Source organism: Choristoneura fumiferana, chromosome 17 (genome assembly GCF_025370935.1).
Source record: "Choristoneura fumiferana chromosome 17, NRCan_CFum_1, whole genome shotgun sequence".
NCBI lineage: Eukaryota > Metazoa > Arthropoda > Insecta > Lepidoptera > Tortricidae > Choristoneura > Choristoneura fumiferana.
Genome location: NC_133488.1, coordinates 7,664,426 through 7,683,678, shown reverse-complemented (window position 1 = coordinate 7,683,678; position 19,253 = coordinate 7,664,426). Strand labels below are relative to the sequence as shown.

At 36.8% G+C, this 19,253-nt stretch overlaps 2 protein-coding genes across 3 annotated transcripts; one reads left to right on the top strand and one right to left on the bottom strand.

Moving 5' to 3' along the window:
• Positions 1-894: 894 nt before the first annotated feature.
• On the bottom strand, positions 895-6,932 carry LOC141436742 (alpha-amylase 2-like). The gene is made up of 9 exons (XM_074099768.1): positions 6,826-6,932; positions 5,409-5,583; positions 4,073-4,224; positions 3,682-3,862; positions 2,996-3,111; positions 2,197-2,704; positions 1,891-2,091; positions 1,387-1,548; positions 895-1,059 (listed from the first exon to the last, which is right to left on the bottom strand). Exons 2-9 carry the CDS (start codon positions 5,577-5,579, stop codon positions 1,048-1,050), a joined length of 1,503 nt encoding a protein of 500 aa, XP_073955869.1. The 5' UTR covers positions 5,580-5,583; positions 6,826-6,932; the 3' UTR covers positions 895-1,047.
• A 4,046-nt stretch (positions 6,933-10,978) lies between these two features.
• Positions 10,979-18,209, top strand: LOC141436771 (alpha-amylase 4N-like). Of its 2 annotated transcripts, none has more exons than XM_074099809.1 (9): positions 10,979-11,082; positions 12,691-12,862; positions 13,698-13,849; positions 14,600-14,780; positions 15,199-15,314; positions 15,427-15,934; positions 17,026-17,226; positions 17,503-17,664; positions 18,111-18,209. In XM_074099809.1, the coding sequence occupies exons 2-9, from the start codon at positions 12,692-12,694 to the stop codon at positions 18,120-18,122; spliced, it is 1,503 nt and encodes a 500-aa protein (XP_073955910.1). In that variant the 5' UTR covers positions 10,979-11,082; position 12,691; the 3' UTR covers positions 18,123-18,209. The 2 variants fall into 2 exon arrangements, with proteins under 2 accessions (XP_073955910.1, XP_073955912.1); XM_074099811.1 differs by having other exon boundaries at positions 11,075-11,096.
• Positions 18,210-19,253: the final 1,044 nt, after the last annotated feature.

Here is a 19,253-nt window from a genome sequence, read left to right as displayed (position 1 = left end):
GGAATGCAAAAATAAAAAACGTTTCTTAACGAAACTTTTGAAATGACAATGGAATATTTGCAAAATGGTTAAAGCCCAAGTCCAGTCAATCAAAAAAAAGACAATGACACTTGTCAATTTTCCCACCAAAATTTTTTTTATTGTGTTTGCTGTTCGGCTTTTAGGGCTATTATACACGAACTGCAGCCCATTTAATCAGCTACATTAATACTTTATTTTGTAAATAAAATTGTAATTTGACGTAAAACGCGTCGGTAATATTTATATATTTACATATTTTATAGAATATTCATAATCCTGTAAATTTATTCAGTAACTAATAAATGAACCATAAAAATTCAGATTATTAGTTTCAAGTCGTGTATAATGGCCTTTATCGTGGATATTTGACGTTTTGCATTGAAACAAAAGACTTGTTTTGCAACAGTATATTTTGAAGCCTAGTTTAAGGAACACAACATAAACATTACACAGCATGTTTGAGAAAAAGTCTATTAGTTTTCCCTTCTTTTCCACACCACACCACAGTGCTGGATTCCGGATTGGCAACATACGAGAGCGCTGCTGTCCACTCTCACATTCAGGCCGTATTGCCTAACGTTTCTGGAGCTCGCGATCGCAATCAAATGACAGATATTGCATACAGAAAAAAAATATAACAAAAAATTGAACCGACTACAAAAAACCATGAAAATATTTTTCTATCAGCCTGCTGCTTTTTTATTATCAGCTGGTAACAATATTGAAATTTAAATCAACTGCGCCACTAAAATAAAAAAAAAAACAGTACTTTGGCCATTAGTGAGGTTTATTTGACTTATTTATTAGATATCAGGGTCTTTGAACTGTCTGTTGCAATTTAGCAGGTTATTTACTAAAATTAAATAAAACAAGTTTTAAATCCGCAGCCAATGTTTATTTACAAAGAATACCTACTGTTACATGCCTACTGTTGCAAAATAAACCTCTTTATTTAATTGTATTGTTTTTGTATTCATTTTGTTGTCTTCGGATCCACTATGTTTTTCATTAGTTACTGCTCCAGCTTTACAGGCTCGACTGAAAAAAATGCGTTAATTACATGGCAAATACTTTTTTTTTAACTATTACTACTAGGCTCTAATGTTTGCATTTAAAATTAATTTCTAATTAAGCAGTTTGAGTATATTTAATTTATATCCAATTGTCTGCGTATTTTGTCATTCACGTTCATAATGAGATTCTCCTTGAAATACAAGAATCTTTTTTTGATCCTTATTTTTTCAACTCAATTCAAGGCTTTATTGTATCCAGCATGTATGAATAAACCAATAGCAAAAGAAGACTTTGAAATCAGCTCAACATGTATTTTATCAGTTGCCCTTCTAGAACTCAGTAGGTACTTACGCGAGTTCCTCTATGTATGGCCAGCATCATGTCAAACTCATGGCTGGCGACGTAGATCTGCGCGCGACCATCATTGCCCACGGTCACGGACTTGCCGGTGCAACTGTTGCCATTCTTGCTGCCCGAAATCACGTCGCAATACGTGCCCGCTGGCAAGCAAGTCTGCCAAAAACAAAAACATTTGAAGATAGCCTGTCTGGTTACGTTCTAAAACTAGAGTCTGTGCCGATGGATATTTGATGTTTCCTTTTCCTACCTGATGAACAAACGCAAAAACAATACATCTTGTGAAAGAAGCTAATAGTATTACTATTTAAGTATTAATATTGGGATACGGCAAAAAAGAAACTGTTCAATAGATAAATCAATTATTTCTACAGGGTAAAGATCGAAACTGTAACAGACGACAGAAATACTAAAGTGAATCGCCAGATGAGTAAATCTAAATATTATTAATCTAAACTATTTAGTTTAAACTTTTTCATATAGGTTCACAAAACTAACCTGCAGATTTTGGTTCAAATCCCAATTATCACCATTAATAGCAATGAAGGCTTGTCCACCTCGGCAGAAGGCGATTTGGTTGCTGCCGTTGTCCCACCAATCGTTGAGGTTGGTTCCTGCAGCTACATTCCTGAAGTCAACCATCGAGTAAATCTGGCGCCAACGGTGCTCGCAAACCCAGCCGTTTCCGCATGAATTATCCTAAAAGTTCCAAAAAGAATGTTGTAAATGTGAACTGGTTAAACCAAAAGTCTTTTATAGATTCGTTAATGGCCTAAACCCTCGAAGCGAAGACGAAATACATACGGAATTGATGGAGGGCGAGATGATGTTTCCACTGCTATCCATAGGTGGTCCAGCTTCGGTGTTTGTGAAGTCAAAACTGCTCATCAATTGAGGTTCGCCATATGGATGTGCCAACATAAATGCGATAGCTGCCTTGTACTGCTTAGCTTGCTTGTAAGTCAGGATGGCACCACCAGCTCCGTGTCCTCTTTGGTTGTCATGGTTATCAATGAAGGTCAAGGAATCTTCGTGAGCCAAGAGACCCCATTGAGGACCCCAGTTTGCCAACCATCTGAGTTGATTTCCTCCTTGGAATGCTCTGCTAAGTTCCATGCCGAATTTGAACTCAGTCACTGCGGCTAAAGAGGTATATTCATCCCTAGAGATGGCCTCGCCACCCAGATCAATAACTTCTTGGTAAATGTACGGACGAGCACCTGATGGGAATCCATGATTGGTATTAAGGTTGTTAAGCCTGTCGTAAATGACACGAAGATCGCCTGGCCACATGTGTTTTGCTGCGTCGATTCTATATAAAGAAATAACCATCGCTTAAAATTGCGGGTAAATCAAAACCTATAGAGTACTTTCAGCTGTCCTAGAAACTTGGAATTTTGTGTGAATACAATAGTCAGAAAATCTTTGTTTTTTATGTCTCTGGCCATATTTAAAATAACCCCACGCTGCGTACATTTTGTTTAGGAAAGGGGCTCTGTTAACACTAGATATTCATAGCCACATATACAAAACCGACTCGCACTTGGCCGGTTTTGTATTTATATATCACTGTTATTATTAAAAAAAACATTATTTTGTTTACCTGAATCCAGCAACGCCAAGGTCGATAAGTCGATTCATGAAGCCGACAATCTGTTGACGCACGTACTCTGAACCCTGATTCAAATCTTTCAGTCCAGATAGCTCGCAATTACGGACCTAAAACCAGAATAACAAAACGCTAATTAGATTATCGAACAAACACAGGCTGACCGTAGAAACAGTCCACCGTATTCAAATTCATCAATGAAGACGATATAATTTAAAAATAATAATTATATAATTAATATTATATTAATAATTATATAATTTAATTATTATATTAGGATCTGAACATATGACACCCGTAGAGAGATTTCTTAAAAGGATCATTTAGTTTCGCCTTGCGTTTCTTTCCCTATTTCCCTATTCCCGATATATGTATAAAACAAGACAAGATGCGCAATCCGAAGTCAATGACAGTCCTGTGCCTATGCACGAAAGGCAGTAAAGAAAGAAAGAAAGAAAGAAAATATTTAATTGCTAACACTACAACAATATAAACAATACAAGGTAAAATAGTACAATACAGCACAGATTATATAAAAAGAGTCTAAAAAATATATAACTTTGCAAGTAGTCTGTCCTGCGGCAAAAGGAGCAAACTCAGCTAATGCTGCAGTATAGTGATAGGTACCTACTGTTTTACTTTGAAGATACGGGCCCAAAATGTAAAGCGCTCAAACTTACTCTATCAGGACAGCAGCCATAGTCGTTTCCAGAAATGACACATTGGGGCCAGTTGAAGTCGTTGCGGCCGTATGGGACTGCGGGGTAATGCCATTCGCCAAAGTTGGCAGTACTGCCTCCAGTACCAACGTTTTCATTCCAAGTCCCCGTCATGTGGTTAATGATGGCGTCCACGTAGATTCTGTGAGAAATAATGACTTGCAAGAACAGCTCTTTAAAGTATGCCTAGCCTATTTTTTTTTGTTCGACTGGAAGGAAAACGAGCAAGTCGGTCTCCTGATGGTAAGAGATCACCACCGCCCAAAGACACCTGCAACATCAGGGGGATTGCAGATGCGTTGCCAACCTAGAGGCGATTTATTTAGATAAATAGTCAAAGATGGAAACCAACCTGACGCCAGCATTGTTGCATCGGCGCACCATGTCAGTGAATTGTTGCTCATTGCCAGAACGAGTGATGAGGCGGTAGGAAATGGGCTGGTAGCGCTCCCACCAGGGGCGGTTCATTGACCAGATCACTAGGTTCTCATTGGGTGGAGAAATCTGAAATATTCTGGATATTAAGAAGCTGCTTTTTAAAAATCTAAATCCACAATGTACCTCCCTAGATTTTCCTAGATAAGAATGCAACTTTAAGTGGGAGATTAAAGGCTCAGTAATATATTCCATTATAATTTATTTCAAATGAAAGTTTCTTTTAAATTGTACCCCCAGGGCTACCAACAACTTGAGAAGTGTGACAACTTGTAATAAGTGAGTATCAAAAGCATAATGGAACATTGTTCTGATTTGAAAATTTGTTTCAACACATCATCAGCCGGAAGACGTCTACTGTTGAACAAAGGCCTCCCCTTAAAACGCCACTATGAACGACAACTCGTTACTTGTATCTACCGGTTGCCCGCAACTTCTCGCGATTTCATCAATACATCGAGTGGGGCCATCCAACTCCTTCTTCTTCTAGTTCGTGGCCACCACCCAAGGACCTTTCTCGCCCAACAGCCGAAGTAAAAGTAAAACCATTTTTTCAAATATTTTCTTTCTTGAAATTCTTACTTCCTATTTGCATCAACTTGCACCAAAGTCGAGTTTGCAAAGCATAAGATAGAAAGTTTTTTTTCTAACTGCTAAGCGACGAATCGAATGATGAATGATCTGTTTCTTTGTTCACTCCAGAAGAATTTAACGAAATCTTGCATTTTAATGCTCGTTTTTTCGTTGCGCCTAAATGAACCATAACTATGATACATAGGCGTAACATCTACAGTATTCAACAGATACGAGTATAAAGTCTAAAGTATTTTTAGTAGTAGACATTGAACAACTCTAGAAAATGGACTACGTACAAATCGCAGATTAAATTGTTCGAAGACAAAACTAACAAATTTTGGAAACTTTTATTTTTAAAACGATTGGCTGTAAACAAAATCGTTTACAATACAATACAATACAAATATTCTTTATTGCACACCATAAAGCAGTACAAAAACTTATGATATAAACACTTAGATTAAGGGTAGACAATAGGCGGTCTTATCGCTTAAAAGTGATCTCTTCCAGACAACCATTTGGGTACAAGAAATTATATGTTATATATCGTATCGTATCGTTTATGTGGTATATAATCGATAAACGTCACGATTCTAAAGTAATTCGACTGAATAATTCATAATAACCAGAAAACTTTAATAGATTATCTTTTAATATTAATTTAACATGGTACATACCTGAATGCCACCGAAGCCCATCGGCCCAAGGAACCGCTCGCACTCAGCAGCGATGTCATCCCATTTCCACTCGAAGAGATGCACCATGGTGCTGCGACCGGATGCATATTGCGGGTTCTTATACGCAGCCGCCAGGCTGAGGCCCAACATAAGCAGGATGACACGCATCATCTTGCTTAAAAAACGAAGAGAAGAGTCAGTGACGTATTTGAACTCCATGTAGGTGAAAAACCCGGTCTAGCTCACGTAGTGACCTAAGTACTGCATGCATTAAAAATAGCAGAACTACCTAAGTGTGGTTAGTTTTTGAAAAAGAAATAGATTTAAATATCATACCCGCTACTACTAGCACTGCTAGACTGTACAATTATATTCCTATATATTACATCTTTCTCTCAAAAACAGGCTCATAATTTCCATTAGTAAGCGTGTCAGAGTATCCTACATAATTATAATAATAATTATAATTTATGCAAGAATTATACATAACAAATGAAAGTAAAGGCGTTAGATGAAAGGTTTGTTAACTACATCAATCTTCATGCTAGGATAACCTGTGATAAGAAGATCAGCGGTTCGGTATTAAGACACTTATACAATTAACAAGTAACAATCACTGATACGCACGAACTACCAAAAATAATAAATACACCTACATATTTATCCTTGACTTGGCGAGGACACTGCCGTGCCCCCAGGTATAATTGTGAAATATAACATATTGCTTATGTTTGTGTGTGTGTGTGTGTGTGTGTATACATATATGTGTGCTATAGTGTGTAGCTGACTACATACACAGGTTAAATGTAAGACAATTTATTGTAGTAAATGAAAATAAAAATATGTAATCCAAAAATTCTAATGACGTCACTTCAATTGAGATAAAACCGTAATTATTTTGTTTACCAAATTGGAAATTTAACGAACGCACTCATTAATGTTGTTATCTACACTATCTACATAGTCAAAACTCATCAAACGTACTGAAAAAAAAAATGCAACAACGTTTAAAGGTTAAAATGTTGGTATTTATAAATGCGAAAATACTCGTATAATATGTTGGGATTCATGGTTTCAATCAATTAACTAAATACATACAAAAGGTATTTTCAAATGATTCCTGCATGATTCAGCAGGTAGTTGGGATAGTTATACTATGCACCCTTGAATATGTTTTTTTACGATTTTAGTTGTACCTATTGATAATTTTTCCCGCATTGAGCGAAAAATGTAACTAAATTTTAAATCTACACTGCCAATGAAAAGTCATTACGAGGACCGATGTTCACTAGAACTAACGTAGCCATCTTCTAAAATATTCTAGTTATGTTTTAAAACATCTTGTATAAGAAATGAGAAAGAGAGTTTCTCAATTATTCTGAAAAATGTTAGTGATCATTTTAAATGCCCGACATACCTCGGTCCTGGTTTGAGCACACACACGAATCTGATAGCCACCCACAGCGATGTTCAATTTATATCTTTCGCGCAAATCACGACTTTTACTAATGATACTGTATAATCTTTTTAATCCATGATAAAGTGGTTTTAGTTTTTACCCGACTGCAAGGAGAGGTATTGTTATTCGCGCGTATCTTGTATGTTTGTAATATTAAAAAGCCTTAAAAAGCCGTGGTGGCATAGTGGTTTGACCTATCGCCTCTCAAGCTGAGGGTCGTGGGTTCAAACCCCGGCTCGCACCTCTGAGTTTTTCGGAATTCATGTGTGGAATTACATTTGAAATTTACCACGAGCTTTGCGGTGAAGGAAAACATCGTGAGGAAACCTGCACAAACCTCCGAAGCAATTCTATCGTGTGTGTGAAGTTCCCAATCCGCACTGGGCTCGCGTGGGAACTATGGCCCAAGCCCTCTTGTTCTGAGAGGAGGCCTGTGCCCAGCAGTGGGACGTATATAGGCTGGGATGATGATGATGATGTAATATTCACTATTACCGCATATCTCTCAAACCGCTGGACGGATTTAGACAATTAAGGTATTAATTAGAATCGTCCCAGCAACCCAAGGTTCCGTACCTCAAAAGGAAAAAATGGAACCCTTATAGGATCACTTTGCTGTCCATCCGTCCGTCTGTCTGGTCTCGCTAATGCGCGGAGGTATCAAGTTGAAATTAAAACCCTAAACTCAGGTCAATAGTCCCGGAAGCTGTAATAAAAAACAAACTTCTAAGTCAAGGCAATCAAAAGCTACAGTCATTAAAAAGGTGTTTCCATACAAATCGCCTTAACAGAAAAAGTTAAAGGGCACTTTCGGCTGTCCAAGAAACTTGCAATTTTGCATAAAGGTAGCTCTTATAGCACAATAAATAAGAAAAATCTGAAAATCATAATTTTTCATGTCTGACTGTCTATATCAATAAGCCATCTAAAATGACCCCACATCGCGTACATTTTGCTTATGAGCTTAGAAGGCTCTGCTAGCACTGCATCATCCCCTCTGCTAACATCCCCTCGCAGGTAAAATTTTCAAAAACGCTTGAACAAATATCAATTTAGTTCTTATAAGTGCCCAAATGCCAAGTTTTATAAAGAACCATCGATTTATCTTCGATAATTACAATCTTCCATATAAAGTTTCATCCCCTATTTCACCCCCTCACAGGAAGAATAAAAAAAAGCGCGAACAAATATCTATTTATCTCTTATCAGGTGCCGTAATGGTAAACCATCATCCCCTCTGCTAACATCCCCTCGCAGGTAAAATTTTCAAAAACGCTTGAACAAATATCAATTTAGTTCTTATAAGTGCCCAAATGCCAAGTTTTATAAAGAACCATCGATTTATCTTCGATAACGACGACCTTCCAAATAAACTAACATCCCCTCACAGATTGAATTTTCAAAAAACCGCCCAATAGCGTATCGGACACGCTCAAAATAGGGTTCCGTAGCCATTACGAAAAAAGTAAGTGTTATTTTTCTAAGGATTTCGTATTTTATACGGAATCTTCCAAGTTTAGGTAGACCTTACCTTTGATCCATTGATCCTTGGGGTTCAAACTACCTATATACCAAATTTCATCAAAATCGGTTCAGTGGTTTCGACGTGAAAGCGTAACAGACAGACAGATAGAGTTACTTTCGAATTTATAATATTATATATATAGTAGGGAAGTATAATATAGTATGCAAGTATGAAAGTATGGATGGATAGTGGTAAAAAAATTTTTAGTGTTTCCAAAGTCAAAAGAACTTAAAGCCACTAAACTCGGCCGTCTAGACAGAGCAACGTTGAGGTGTGGTGCGGGGGAGAGCGGCGTGGCCCCGCGGGCGCCCCTTCAATTCCGACGTTCACTGCGCGATGGTACACCTGCCTGCGAAGCGTGTCGTAATTTTTCGTGGATAAAATTTAATAATTGTTTCGACACAGGAGTGGCCAGTTAATTAGAAATATATATAAATATCACGGGACAATTCACACCAATTTTTTTTTCCATTTATTTACTAAATACAAAAACAATATAACATTTTACAATAATGCAACGAGCAAAACCATACTAAGATTTAACTGCCGTTGAATTCACTCACATAATAAATAATCATGATTTATCTTTAGGCTAGGTATACAGGTAAGCTAACCCAAAGTTACTGTATCACGTTAGTAATTGACCTAGTCCCAAAGTAAGCTTAGCAAAGCTTGTGTTATGTTAAATGCATTGTACACGTGAAGTATAATATATAAAAGCCTAACCCAAATTGATTTTTCAAAACCATGTGATTGCTGCTGTGGTTATAGCACGCAGCATGGATTGCTGAGGACCTTGGTTCGATTCCCAGTGCTGATCTCTTTTTTCTGGTTTTTCTGTGCATCCATGTCTCAGTTTGTTTTTTCGATATGGTTTCACGGGATATCCGTAAAAGTAGGTAACAAATTTGGAGTTGAAATAAAAAATACAAAAAGACTCCAAAAAAAAACCAATCATAAAATATTATTTCATTTAATTCAATCTGTACATCATTTTTTTTTATTTGAGTAATAATCATAAAATTAATCTGATTTAAATTGAACAAAGAATGAGTATCCTAAATTTTATCAGATTAATTTATAATTAATGAGTTGATTAATATATTATTCAGCATTAACCGAACATGAAATACTAATTTTGTAACACTATTGAAATCTTTAGGCTTCTCTTTAGGTATTTTTCCGTCTTATGCGTCCATGCACGACCTTTTCAAAAATAATAATTGTGAATTTCTTAACCTATAAACGCTGTTTATTTCTTTATTTTATCATCGCATTGCTTAGATGGGCACTTCAATTTTTTAGGGTCATATATGCATTTATGTATCCCATTTTAGGCCTCTAGCTTGGCAACGCGTCTGCAATACCCCTCGTGTTGCAGATGTTTATGGGCGGTGGTGATCTCTTACCATCAGGAGACCCATTTGCTTGTTTGCCATCCAGTCGAATAAAAAAATATATAACAGGAGTCACTTATAGCTTAGAATTCATAGAGTAAAACTTAACGTATTTAGGAGATAGATTTAGATGCAGATAAACGGAATGAAACCAGGATTTAAAATATTAGTAATAATAATGACGTTGTAATCACTATCCATGTAATTTCCATACAAATGGTATGCTTAATTTTCATGTCACAATGGAAAAAGTTAATGGAAATTATTACTACTTGCTAACGCAGCTTTAATAGTGTGCAACTTTTTAGTATTCACCCATACTGCATTTCAAATGCTACTTGGATAAAAAATAAAAACAATTTAATAAAGTATAATTGAACTAACACAGCTTTTGCAATATTTTTATAAATTATATATGTATTGTATTGTACAAGGCTCGGAATCGTTTTGTAATATAGCGGTAAATACCGGTTTATTTCGGTTTAACTCCGAACTTTCATAAGAACGCGAACGTTTTTAAGAACTTAACTGTAACCTAAATAAACCGGTTTATTCAACAAGTGACAGCTGGCCGGCCGGCGGCGGGCTGCGACGTTTATTCTGTGCAGGAATAAACCGGTTTTTATTGTTCTAAACCGGTTAATCTGACAAGAACTTTATGGAAATGTTCCCTTAAAACCGGTTTAAAAATAACGGTTTCGCGAACGAAACCAAAATGAAAAGGTTAGGTAATAATTATTCCTGGTACATAACTATCTTACATAACCAGCACTGGAAAGGGCCAAATCCTATTTAAAACAGATTTTAATATTGTCACTTTTACCGTCAATTTAGGTATCGGAAAATTAGGTACGACCGCGTTCGAAGCGAAGACTGTTAAGTGTACAACCACAAAACGCGCGAGCCGAGAGAGCGAAGCGAGCGCGTCGTGGCAGCGGCTGGCGAACTGCCAGGACCTAATTTATTAAGGAAATAATATGGCCCTTACCTGTGCTGGTTATGTAAGGTGGTTATAAATGTACAGGGAACAAGGAAAAAAATACCTACAGATTTTATTATAGATATCTACCGGATTCAGCCTAATCTTTGAGTAAATCTTCACGTTCAGTTGAATTAATCACTTATGACAGATATGCCTCGAGTAAACAATTAAATCTTATTTTTACTATTTTTATCAATAATTAAATAGATTGTAGAAGTTAATCGAATAGCTGTGATTTGATGAACGTTGGATGATAAGCGCGGCAGGTGGCCACAAACAAATTAGTAGTGTAGTGCTAACAAGGCAGGCAGGTACGTCACATACCGTATGTGGTTGTTAGATATTCAATTTATAGAATCAGGCGTTACTTTGCAGTGGTTCATATCAATGAACTGTCAATAATAGGTTACCATCGTAAGATTGCGGGTGAACAATAGTAGATTATTGTCGTGGCCTGGAAGTAGCCAATTGCTGGCTGAGTATGAGTATTAAACGTATAACTAATACGAAGCCAGCAATTGCTATTCCAGCCGAGACTAATATAAAGCTTTTCTCAAAAATGATGAATAATTCTGAAATAGACTAAACTTTTTCTCAAAATATATCATAACATAACATTCAATTTTATTTCAAATATTTGTCTTATGCTTTCCCGCCTTTTTTCATTAAAAAATAAACTGCAGGTGTATATTTCCGTCGAAAACACCACAAGCTGTTTCAGACCCAATAAAAAAAGTCTGATGTTCCAACAAAATATCTGATACAACATAGAATTTACCGCCCATTCGATTTGGCTGTATACGACTTGTGCCAACATTTCCATGGCCTTTTAAACTTTTAAATTTTTTTGTGTCTGATTGCAGGCGCGCTAATTTATTATTGTCGAGCTAGAGCACCTGCAATCTTTTTAACTTTTTAATTTTTCGCTGACCATAAACTATACACTGATATGTAAAGAATAATGTCAACTTTTACGGTAATTTTTGAGAGAAAAGTATTTTTTCACACCTCTCTTTCAGAAAAGTAACTTTCCCTCCCTGACGAGAGGGAGCAAAGTACAACTTTTCTGTTCAAGGCTTTTCTAAGTGTTTTATTGCAAATGCCATTTTTTGAAGTTGATAATTGTAAAGCCACGCCATTTTCTGTGCTGGTTGTTCTTTAATAATATTTATATATATATATGTTTAAGTTTCTTAATGCTCGGTGTAAAAAGTTGTATGAGCCACTCGGGAGCAAAATTATTTTCATCTTGGGCGTTAATATTTGAATCCCTCATTACGCTCAGGATTCTATTGTAGAATCCTCGCTACATTCTGAATTCAATATACGCCCTCGCCGTAAATACACCATTTTGCTCCCTTGTGACACAAATAACTATTTATAGGTCATTAGATATTTAAATTTTGTTTGTTTTTTTGTCGATTGCATAGTATAGTCAAAATACCACGAACGGGACTTATCACGCTACCACACACGAGTAATATTTACCTCGACGTTATAGTAGAGGAGTCTACACTCGTGACCACGGCCACTGTAATGTTGCCGAAACGGCAAGGTAAATATTACTCGTGTGTATTAGCGTGATCAGTCCCGTTCGTAGTATTTTGACTAAGAGTATGAGTGAAAAACAACGAAAGTTTAAAACGTTAGATTGCATTGCATAACATAAAGTAAAACACGAAACTATTATAGGAATATTATAATTTTTCTCGGTTTAGGTAGACGTTGAATCTGGTTTAAAAGATACTTAAAAACGGGGCTTAAGACTAAATCGAAATTTACTTTTTCCTGCAAGTGAAAATAAATAATTTGAGCAGATAAGTGAAAGTAGGTATGATATAAGTGACGTACGAAACATACCAACCGAAACAAACAAATGTATTATTAAGTGAGGTTTTAGATATTTATTTCTTTAACAGGATGATTCGGGTAGCTATCCTTTTGCTAGGCCTCGGCCTGGCGTTGGCGTATAAGAATCCATACTACGCTCCGGGCCACTCCACCATGGTGCATCTCTTCGAGTGGAAGTGGGACGACATCGCCGACGAGTGCGAACGGTTCCTTGGGCCCAGAGGCTTTGGTGGGATTCAGGTATACTTCGTTAAAAGCCAACTAGTGGTCGTTTTCGTTTTGCAACATAAATTAAGACAAAGTACCATAATTATAAAGTTATAAATTATATTTAAATATAAAGTTTCATCTTGCCCGCTAATCCTGCCGTGAAGCAGCAGTGCCTGCACTGTTGTGTTTCGGCGTGGAGAGTAAGACAGCCGGTGAAATTACTGGCACATGAGGTATCTCATCTTAGGCCTCTAGGTTGGCAACGCATCTGCAAAACCCCTGGTTTTTGTATAATATGATACGATGTTAATGATATTACAATGCCTGACAAGGTAAATAAGAATAAAGATTACTGTGAAAATGTTATAAATTTGTTAGTATTTCTGGTTCACACAAGCTTAAGGCTTAAGGTTAAGTCCTAAATACCTGCTAAAGTTGGTAGGTACCTGATAATAGTACTGAATAAAGATTCCAACGAGGGTTTTTTGACATGCGAAATATCGCTGTGGTATAAGTATCGTGAGATCCGTTTGACATTACAATCTTGCTTGTGATTGGTTCGGTTCACTAATGTTTCGCAACTAACGTTTGGCAACCTGATTCATTTCGCAACTTTTCATTTCGCAACTGTTTATTATTTCTGAAACTGTAAATATACATGATGACCCTGAAATAAATCCTGAAATATTTACAGTTTTAGAGTTTGCGAAATGAAAAGTTGCGAAATGAATCAGGTTGCCAAACGTTAGTTGCGAAATGAAAGGATACCGATTGGTTCATTTAGTCTGGATGGGATATCAGGCAGAAGAAACTCATTCGTTTTTTATCAACAGACAATTTCTATAAACCTATTTAATTATTTTAGATCTCACCACCTAACGAGAACGTGATCATATGGCAGTACAACCGTCCGTGGTGGGAACGCTACCAGCCCATTTCCTATAAATTAGTGACAAGATCAGGAGATGAGCAACAATTTGCCAGCATGGTTCGTCGTTGCAACGATGCTGGAGTCCGGTTAGTCATAAAATTTAATGCTGAAATCGCTCACAATACATATATTAACGTTATATTGCATTATACATTGCTTCAGAAATATCTGTTGTAAACGATTACCGAAATTCGCAAAGATTTAGTAAACAAAGTTTTAAATAACCTAACCATAAAAAAACATTTTTAATACAAGCTTTTTTTTCTGACTGTACTTTTTGTCGACTTTACTTGCATAGTCACCCAAACTACATTTGCATACCAAATTTCAAACCGATGCCCTTAACCGTTGAAAAGTTCCGGCCTGCGGAGACGATCCTGGCCAAACTACCAGGACGTCATTACCAGATTATTGTATTGTCACGCAATTTACATAAGTATTCCAAATTTCAAGTCAGTCTGACTACTGGAAGACTGGAAGTTGGTCAAATTTCACTTGCAAGATTTGATTACAGACAGACAGACAGACAGACAACGGTACATGTGAAACTAAATAAAAGCTTGTAAAAAGGGAACGCATTATTCAGTTTAACTAAAGTAACTGACGCGCTCGACTTCGTTTACGAATAATTTTCTGGAATAAAAAAAAACCTTTTTCCTTCTCAGGGTTTCAAATTATATGCACACCATATGTTACGGCGATCGATTGAGTACTTACTTTAAGTGTGAAAGCGTAACAATGGAGCAAAGATACTCACATTTGCATTTCTAATTATAGATAGAATATTTAAGCGGTTTGTTTCGTTTAAAAACACTTTTCTTTTGTTTTTTCTTCAGAATTTACGTAGATGCGGTCATCAACCACATGACTGGTGAACCCCGCGATAACATTGGCACGGGAGGCAGTACAGCTGATTTCAGACAATGGTCGTACCCAGCTGTACCTTATACAGCTCAAGACTTCAACTGGCCTCATTGCGTTATAGACGGATGGGATTATGGATGTTGTCCCGATAAAGTAATATTTTTTAACAAGTTTAATATTTGATCCAGTTTGAAACGATGATTTTTTTTTAGTAAATTTAAACTTACTTTATCTATAGTTGTAGTTGTGTATGACATCAAATGTGGCAACACAACTTTCCTAGTCACTTTACCTAAAAATCTGTTTGAGCTATAGGATATTACCATAATGATTACACTCGTTGCATAACAATTTCTAAAATGTTTTTATGATAAATATCTTGCAGTTGTGCTAGATGCAGTATGACATGGTGAACTTTGAGCATTGTTACTCAAGGCAGACCTAAGTATAATTGATCGGGAAGGTAGAGTTACGAGTATAATTATCTGACGATTCTAAACAATATTGCTGACGAGACACTACACTGATATGATATTTGGTCAATAGTAAATATGTAATTACTGTGTTGTAGGTTCGTAATTGCGAGTTGGTAGGATTGAAGGATTTAAATCAACGGTCGGAGTACGTGCGATTTATGATTGTTGGTTTCATGAACAAACTTATCGACTTAGGTGTTGCTGGATTCAGGTAAATAAAACATCGCACTTTGAACGTAATTTGATTCATATGAAACGAATATTTAATACCTAATAATGTATTCAGCTTTACATCTATAAAGCTTTTTGTTCGTATGAAACAGAATTGACGCAGCAAAACACATGTGGCCAGAAGATCTCCAAGTTATTTACGACAGACTGCATAACTTGAACACCGACCACGGGTTCCCATCAGGCGCTCGTCCTTACATCTACCAAGAAGTAATTGATTTTGGCAACGAAGCCATTTCAAGAGACGAATACACAGGTTTGGCTGCCGTCACAGAGTTTAAATTCGGACTTGAGCTAAGCAGGGCCTTTGCGGGTGGCAACCAACTTCGTTGGCTCAACACTTGGGGTCCGATATGGGGGCTTCTTGCTCATGAGGATGCATTAACTTTCATTGATAACCACGACAACCAAAGAGGACATGGTGGTGGTGGTGTTATTCTGACATACAAACAAGCTAAACAATACAAAGGGGCTACTGCTTTCATGTTGGCGCATCCTTATGGAGAACCACAAATCATGAGCAGTTTCGATTTTACCGATTCTGAAGCTGGGCCGCCAATGGATAGCAATGGAAATATTATTTCCCCTGCAATTAATTCTGTAAGTATATGATTAATAATTGTTTTAATTTAAAGAGTACCGTCAATAAATGACTGATGATCAAATGTATTGCAGTTCATTGATATTGTACCTTCGTAAAGCGGCGCCTATATTATTGCGGAGGTCCAATATCAACGAAGTACTTACCATTTTTACATTGTTTCTCCGTTATCAATAGCTCTGTGCTTACATGTTTTGGTAGCGGAGATGCAACGTTTTTACGCATTTTTTGGTAGCATTAGTCTTAGGTATTGTTACGACGGTGGGTTAGGTGATAAACTTTGATCGTATTTTTCGAGCCCTTGGAGGCGTTTTCAGTAGGCTGCAATACCGTTTAAGGCCGTTTCAGAGGATGCTCTATCACATATAAGTTTATTAAAATTTTACCCAAGTTGCCGTCGTTTTCAGGCGCCTGAAACATGTTTTCAGTCCGTTTCAGGCCACTCTCTATCCGATGACGCCATAACCTGAAAACCCGTTTTCAGGCGTTTTCAGGACCCCTTATGGGCCCCTGAAGTACATTTCAGTATATGACGAAATTTTCAATAGAAGTGAAAGAGATAGCACGATTAGAAAGAAAAAGCTATACTGAGAACATTCGAGAAGGTGTGTAACAAGGATAGCCTATATGTGTGAAAGAGACAGACAGATGACCATATTTTTGGAATATTCTAGTAATTGTGTGAGAGGGATAGCACATGAAAGAGACAAACACTACTCGTTTCCGGAACATTCGAGATGTAGGTATGACGTCCTAGCTGGACTGTTCTCGAAATTTGTGGACCGATTCACCGGGGGTATATAAGCTGGGCGAGGTTGCGGCGGTTTCAGTTTCCGAATGCGATACCGAGAGATAAACATCGCAGAGAATCGACGCGACTAATAAGTGAGTTTTAGAGTGCGAAATTACTGTGAATTGTTTTTAAGTGTTTTGTAAAGTTAAGTAACAGTGTGAAAATAAATCCTAGGACTCTTATTCATCGGTGTTAAAAGTGCTTTTCAATCGCGAACCCACCCCAAGAACGTAACAGTATTAACCACTGTTCTTAAATAAGGTTGTTTATCATATTCTAGTATTCTTCTCCATTCAGGACAACACTTGCGGCAATGGTTGGGTTTGCGAGCACCGTTGGCGTCAAATCTACTCAATGGTGGCATTCAGGAACGTAGCTGCCGGAACCAACGTCAATGACTGGTGGGACAACGGCAGCAACCAGATCGCCTTCTGCCGAGGTGGACAGGCTTTCATCGCCTTCAATAATGATAATTGGGACCTCAATCAGAATTTACAGGTTGGTTTTAACGCCCACTTTATGGAATAAAAGACTCGGTTAGGTGTTAAACTTAGTTTATCAAAGTCAAAATGTTCGCGACTGTTAAGCTTATACCAGGTCGATTACAAGTTTTTTTTCGTTCCATAAGACCATAAAACATTTAAAGACACGTTCCCAATTTGTTGTTTTAGGTTTATACTTCTACATTATCTCTTATACCATTGTAATTAATTTTCGTGAACTTCAGTTGTTATTATTTCAGTAATTTTAAAATTTTGCCCAATATTTTTCTAGACCTGCTTGCCGGCCGGTGCATACTGCGACGTGATCTCGGGTAGTAAGAGTGGCAACAGTTGCACCGGCAAATCCGTGACCGTGGGCAATGATGGTCGCGCGCAGATCTACGTCGGCAGCCATGAGGTCGACATGATGCTGGCCATACATAGGGGAGATGAGGTGTGTTATACTTTTTTTATTAATAAGAATCTAGCATTCAAAAACATCAATAAACGGAACTTCAAAATGCGCAAAAACACTAAAGTTCCGCAGAACTTTCTTAACGAACGGCTTTTCTAGATACGACCGGATGGCTAAGTGGTTAGAGAACCTGACTACGAAGCTTGAGGTTGAAGTTTGTTCTCGGATCTTGGATGTTTAATATGTATTTAAGTATGTATTTATCTATATAAGTACGTTTATCTGTTGTCTAGTATTCATAGTACAAGCTTTGCTCAGTTTGGGACTATGTCAATTGGTGTCAAGTGGCCCATGATATTTATTTTATTTATTGAGAGGCTAAAAATAAATTAACGTAGATATAAATGATGGTCTAACTGTTAATGTTACAGAATTATATATTTTTAATGTCAATTTTTAAAGCTCACTGTTGTTTTTTTTTCCAGTCGAGACTATGATGTTTTGGACAAAGCAAGCCGAGATCAACCGAGAAGTAAATACGTTATTTGGCGTATTCTTTACAAATAAATATTGACTACTTCACAGACATGCGTTCATTTTTTTAAACCTATGGTCAACTGGCCAATGTAGTGGCTAATTGAATTATGAATTATATTATAAGTACATCTATTTTTTTAACTGACTAGCGGATGATCTCTTTCTTACCTGGTAAATGGAGATGAGGAAGAAGATGGAACCTACTGGTTTACTTACATTACACCATAATTCACTTAAACTTAGTGTCACTAAATATTTACTTAGTCTCTTTTCTCTTTAAATGACTGGTTTCTGAAATTGCCAGTTCACCTCCTGTCATTATAAGAATTAATTCAATTAAAGAGCGGCATCGCACTATGTTCGATTGGAATTCGATCTGAATCCGTGAAAATACGGTTGGGAGCAGTCGTAGACCTATTTGCGCTCTGGGTCCAATTTCCGTCATCCGATTTCATCATACCAGCAGTTCTACGACTACCCCGGTCCGTAGTTTCAAGGATTCAGACTATTATAGTAGGGTGAAACTGCTCTAATCGAGCACCCAATCTTATTATTAATCTGAGTTTCTCCCGGGAGCTTGTAGCGATATATGTTCAATATTTATATAATAGAACAAAAACAATGATAAACATAAATTAATTAGCTCTGGAGCCAATCGATGATTATTTTATATTAGTCAAATTAGTTCATATTTTTTTATACTCATACTATGGGATTTGAAGCAACCAAACGCAAATGAACGTTTCTCACGTCACTATAATAATATATTTTTTAGGCAATAAATAAATGAAATGACTACAAATATGGCGACAAAACAAAATTGTATATTATGACTAAAATTGTATTTTTTCATCATTGCAATTTAAAAAAGGTCCTATTCTTGTATTGTTCGCGATCAAAATCTAAGAAAAGACGTTTTTTAACGGCAGAATTTTGCTGAAACTAGAATTGGCACCATTTAAATTGTGGAGGTTTAAGCACACGTTCCGAATTCGAAACTCATATATTTATTGCTAATCGTAAGAACAAACTGATAAAAAATTAAAAATATGGTAAAATTTATTGTTGCAATACTGGTTATAACCATTTTT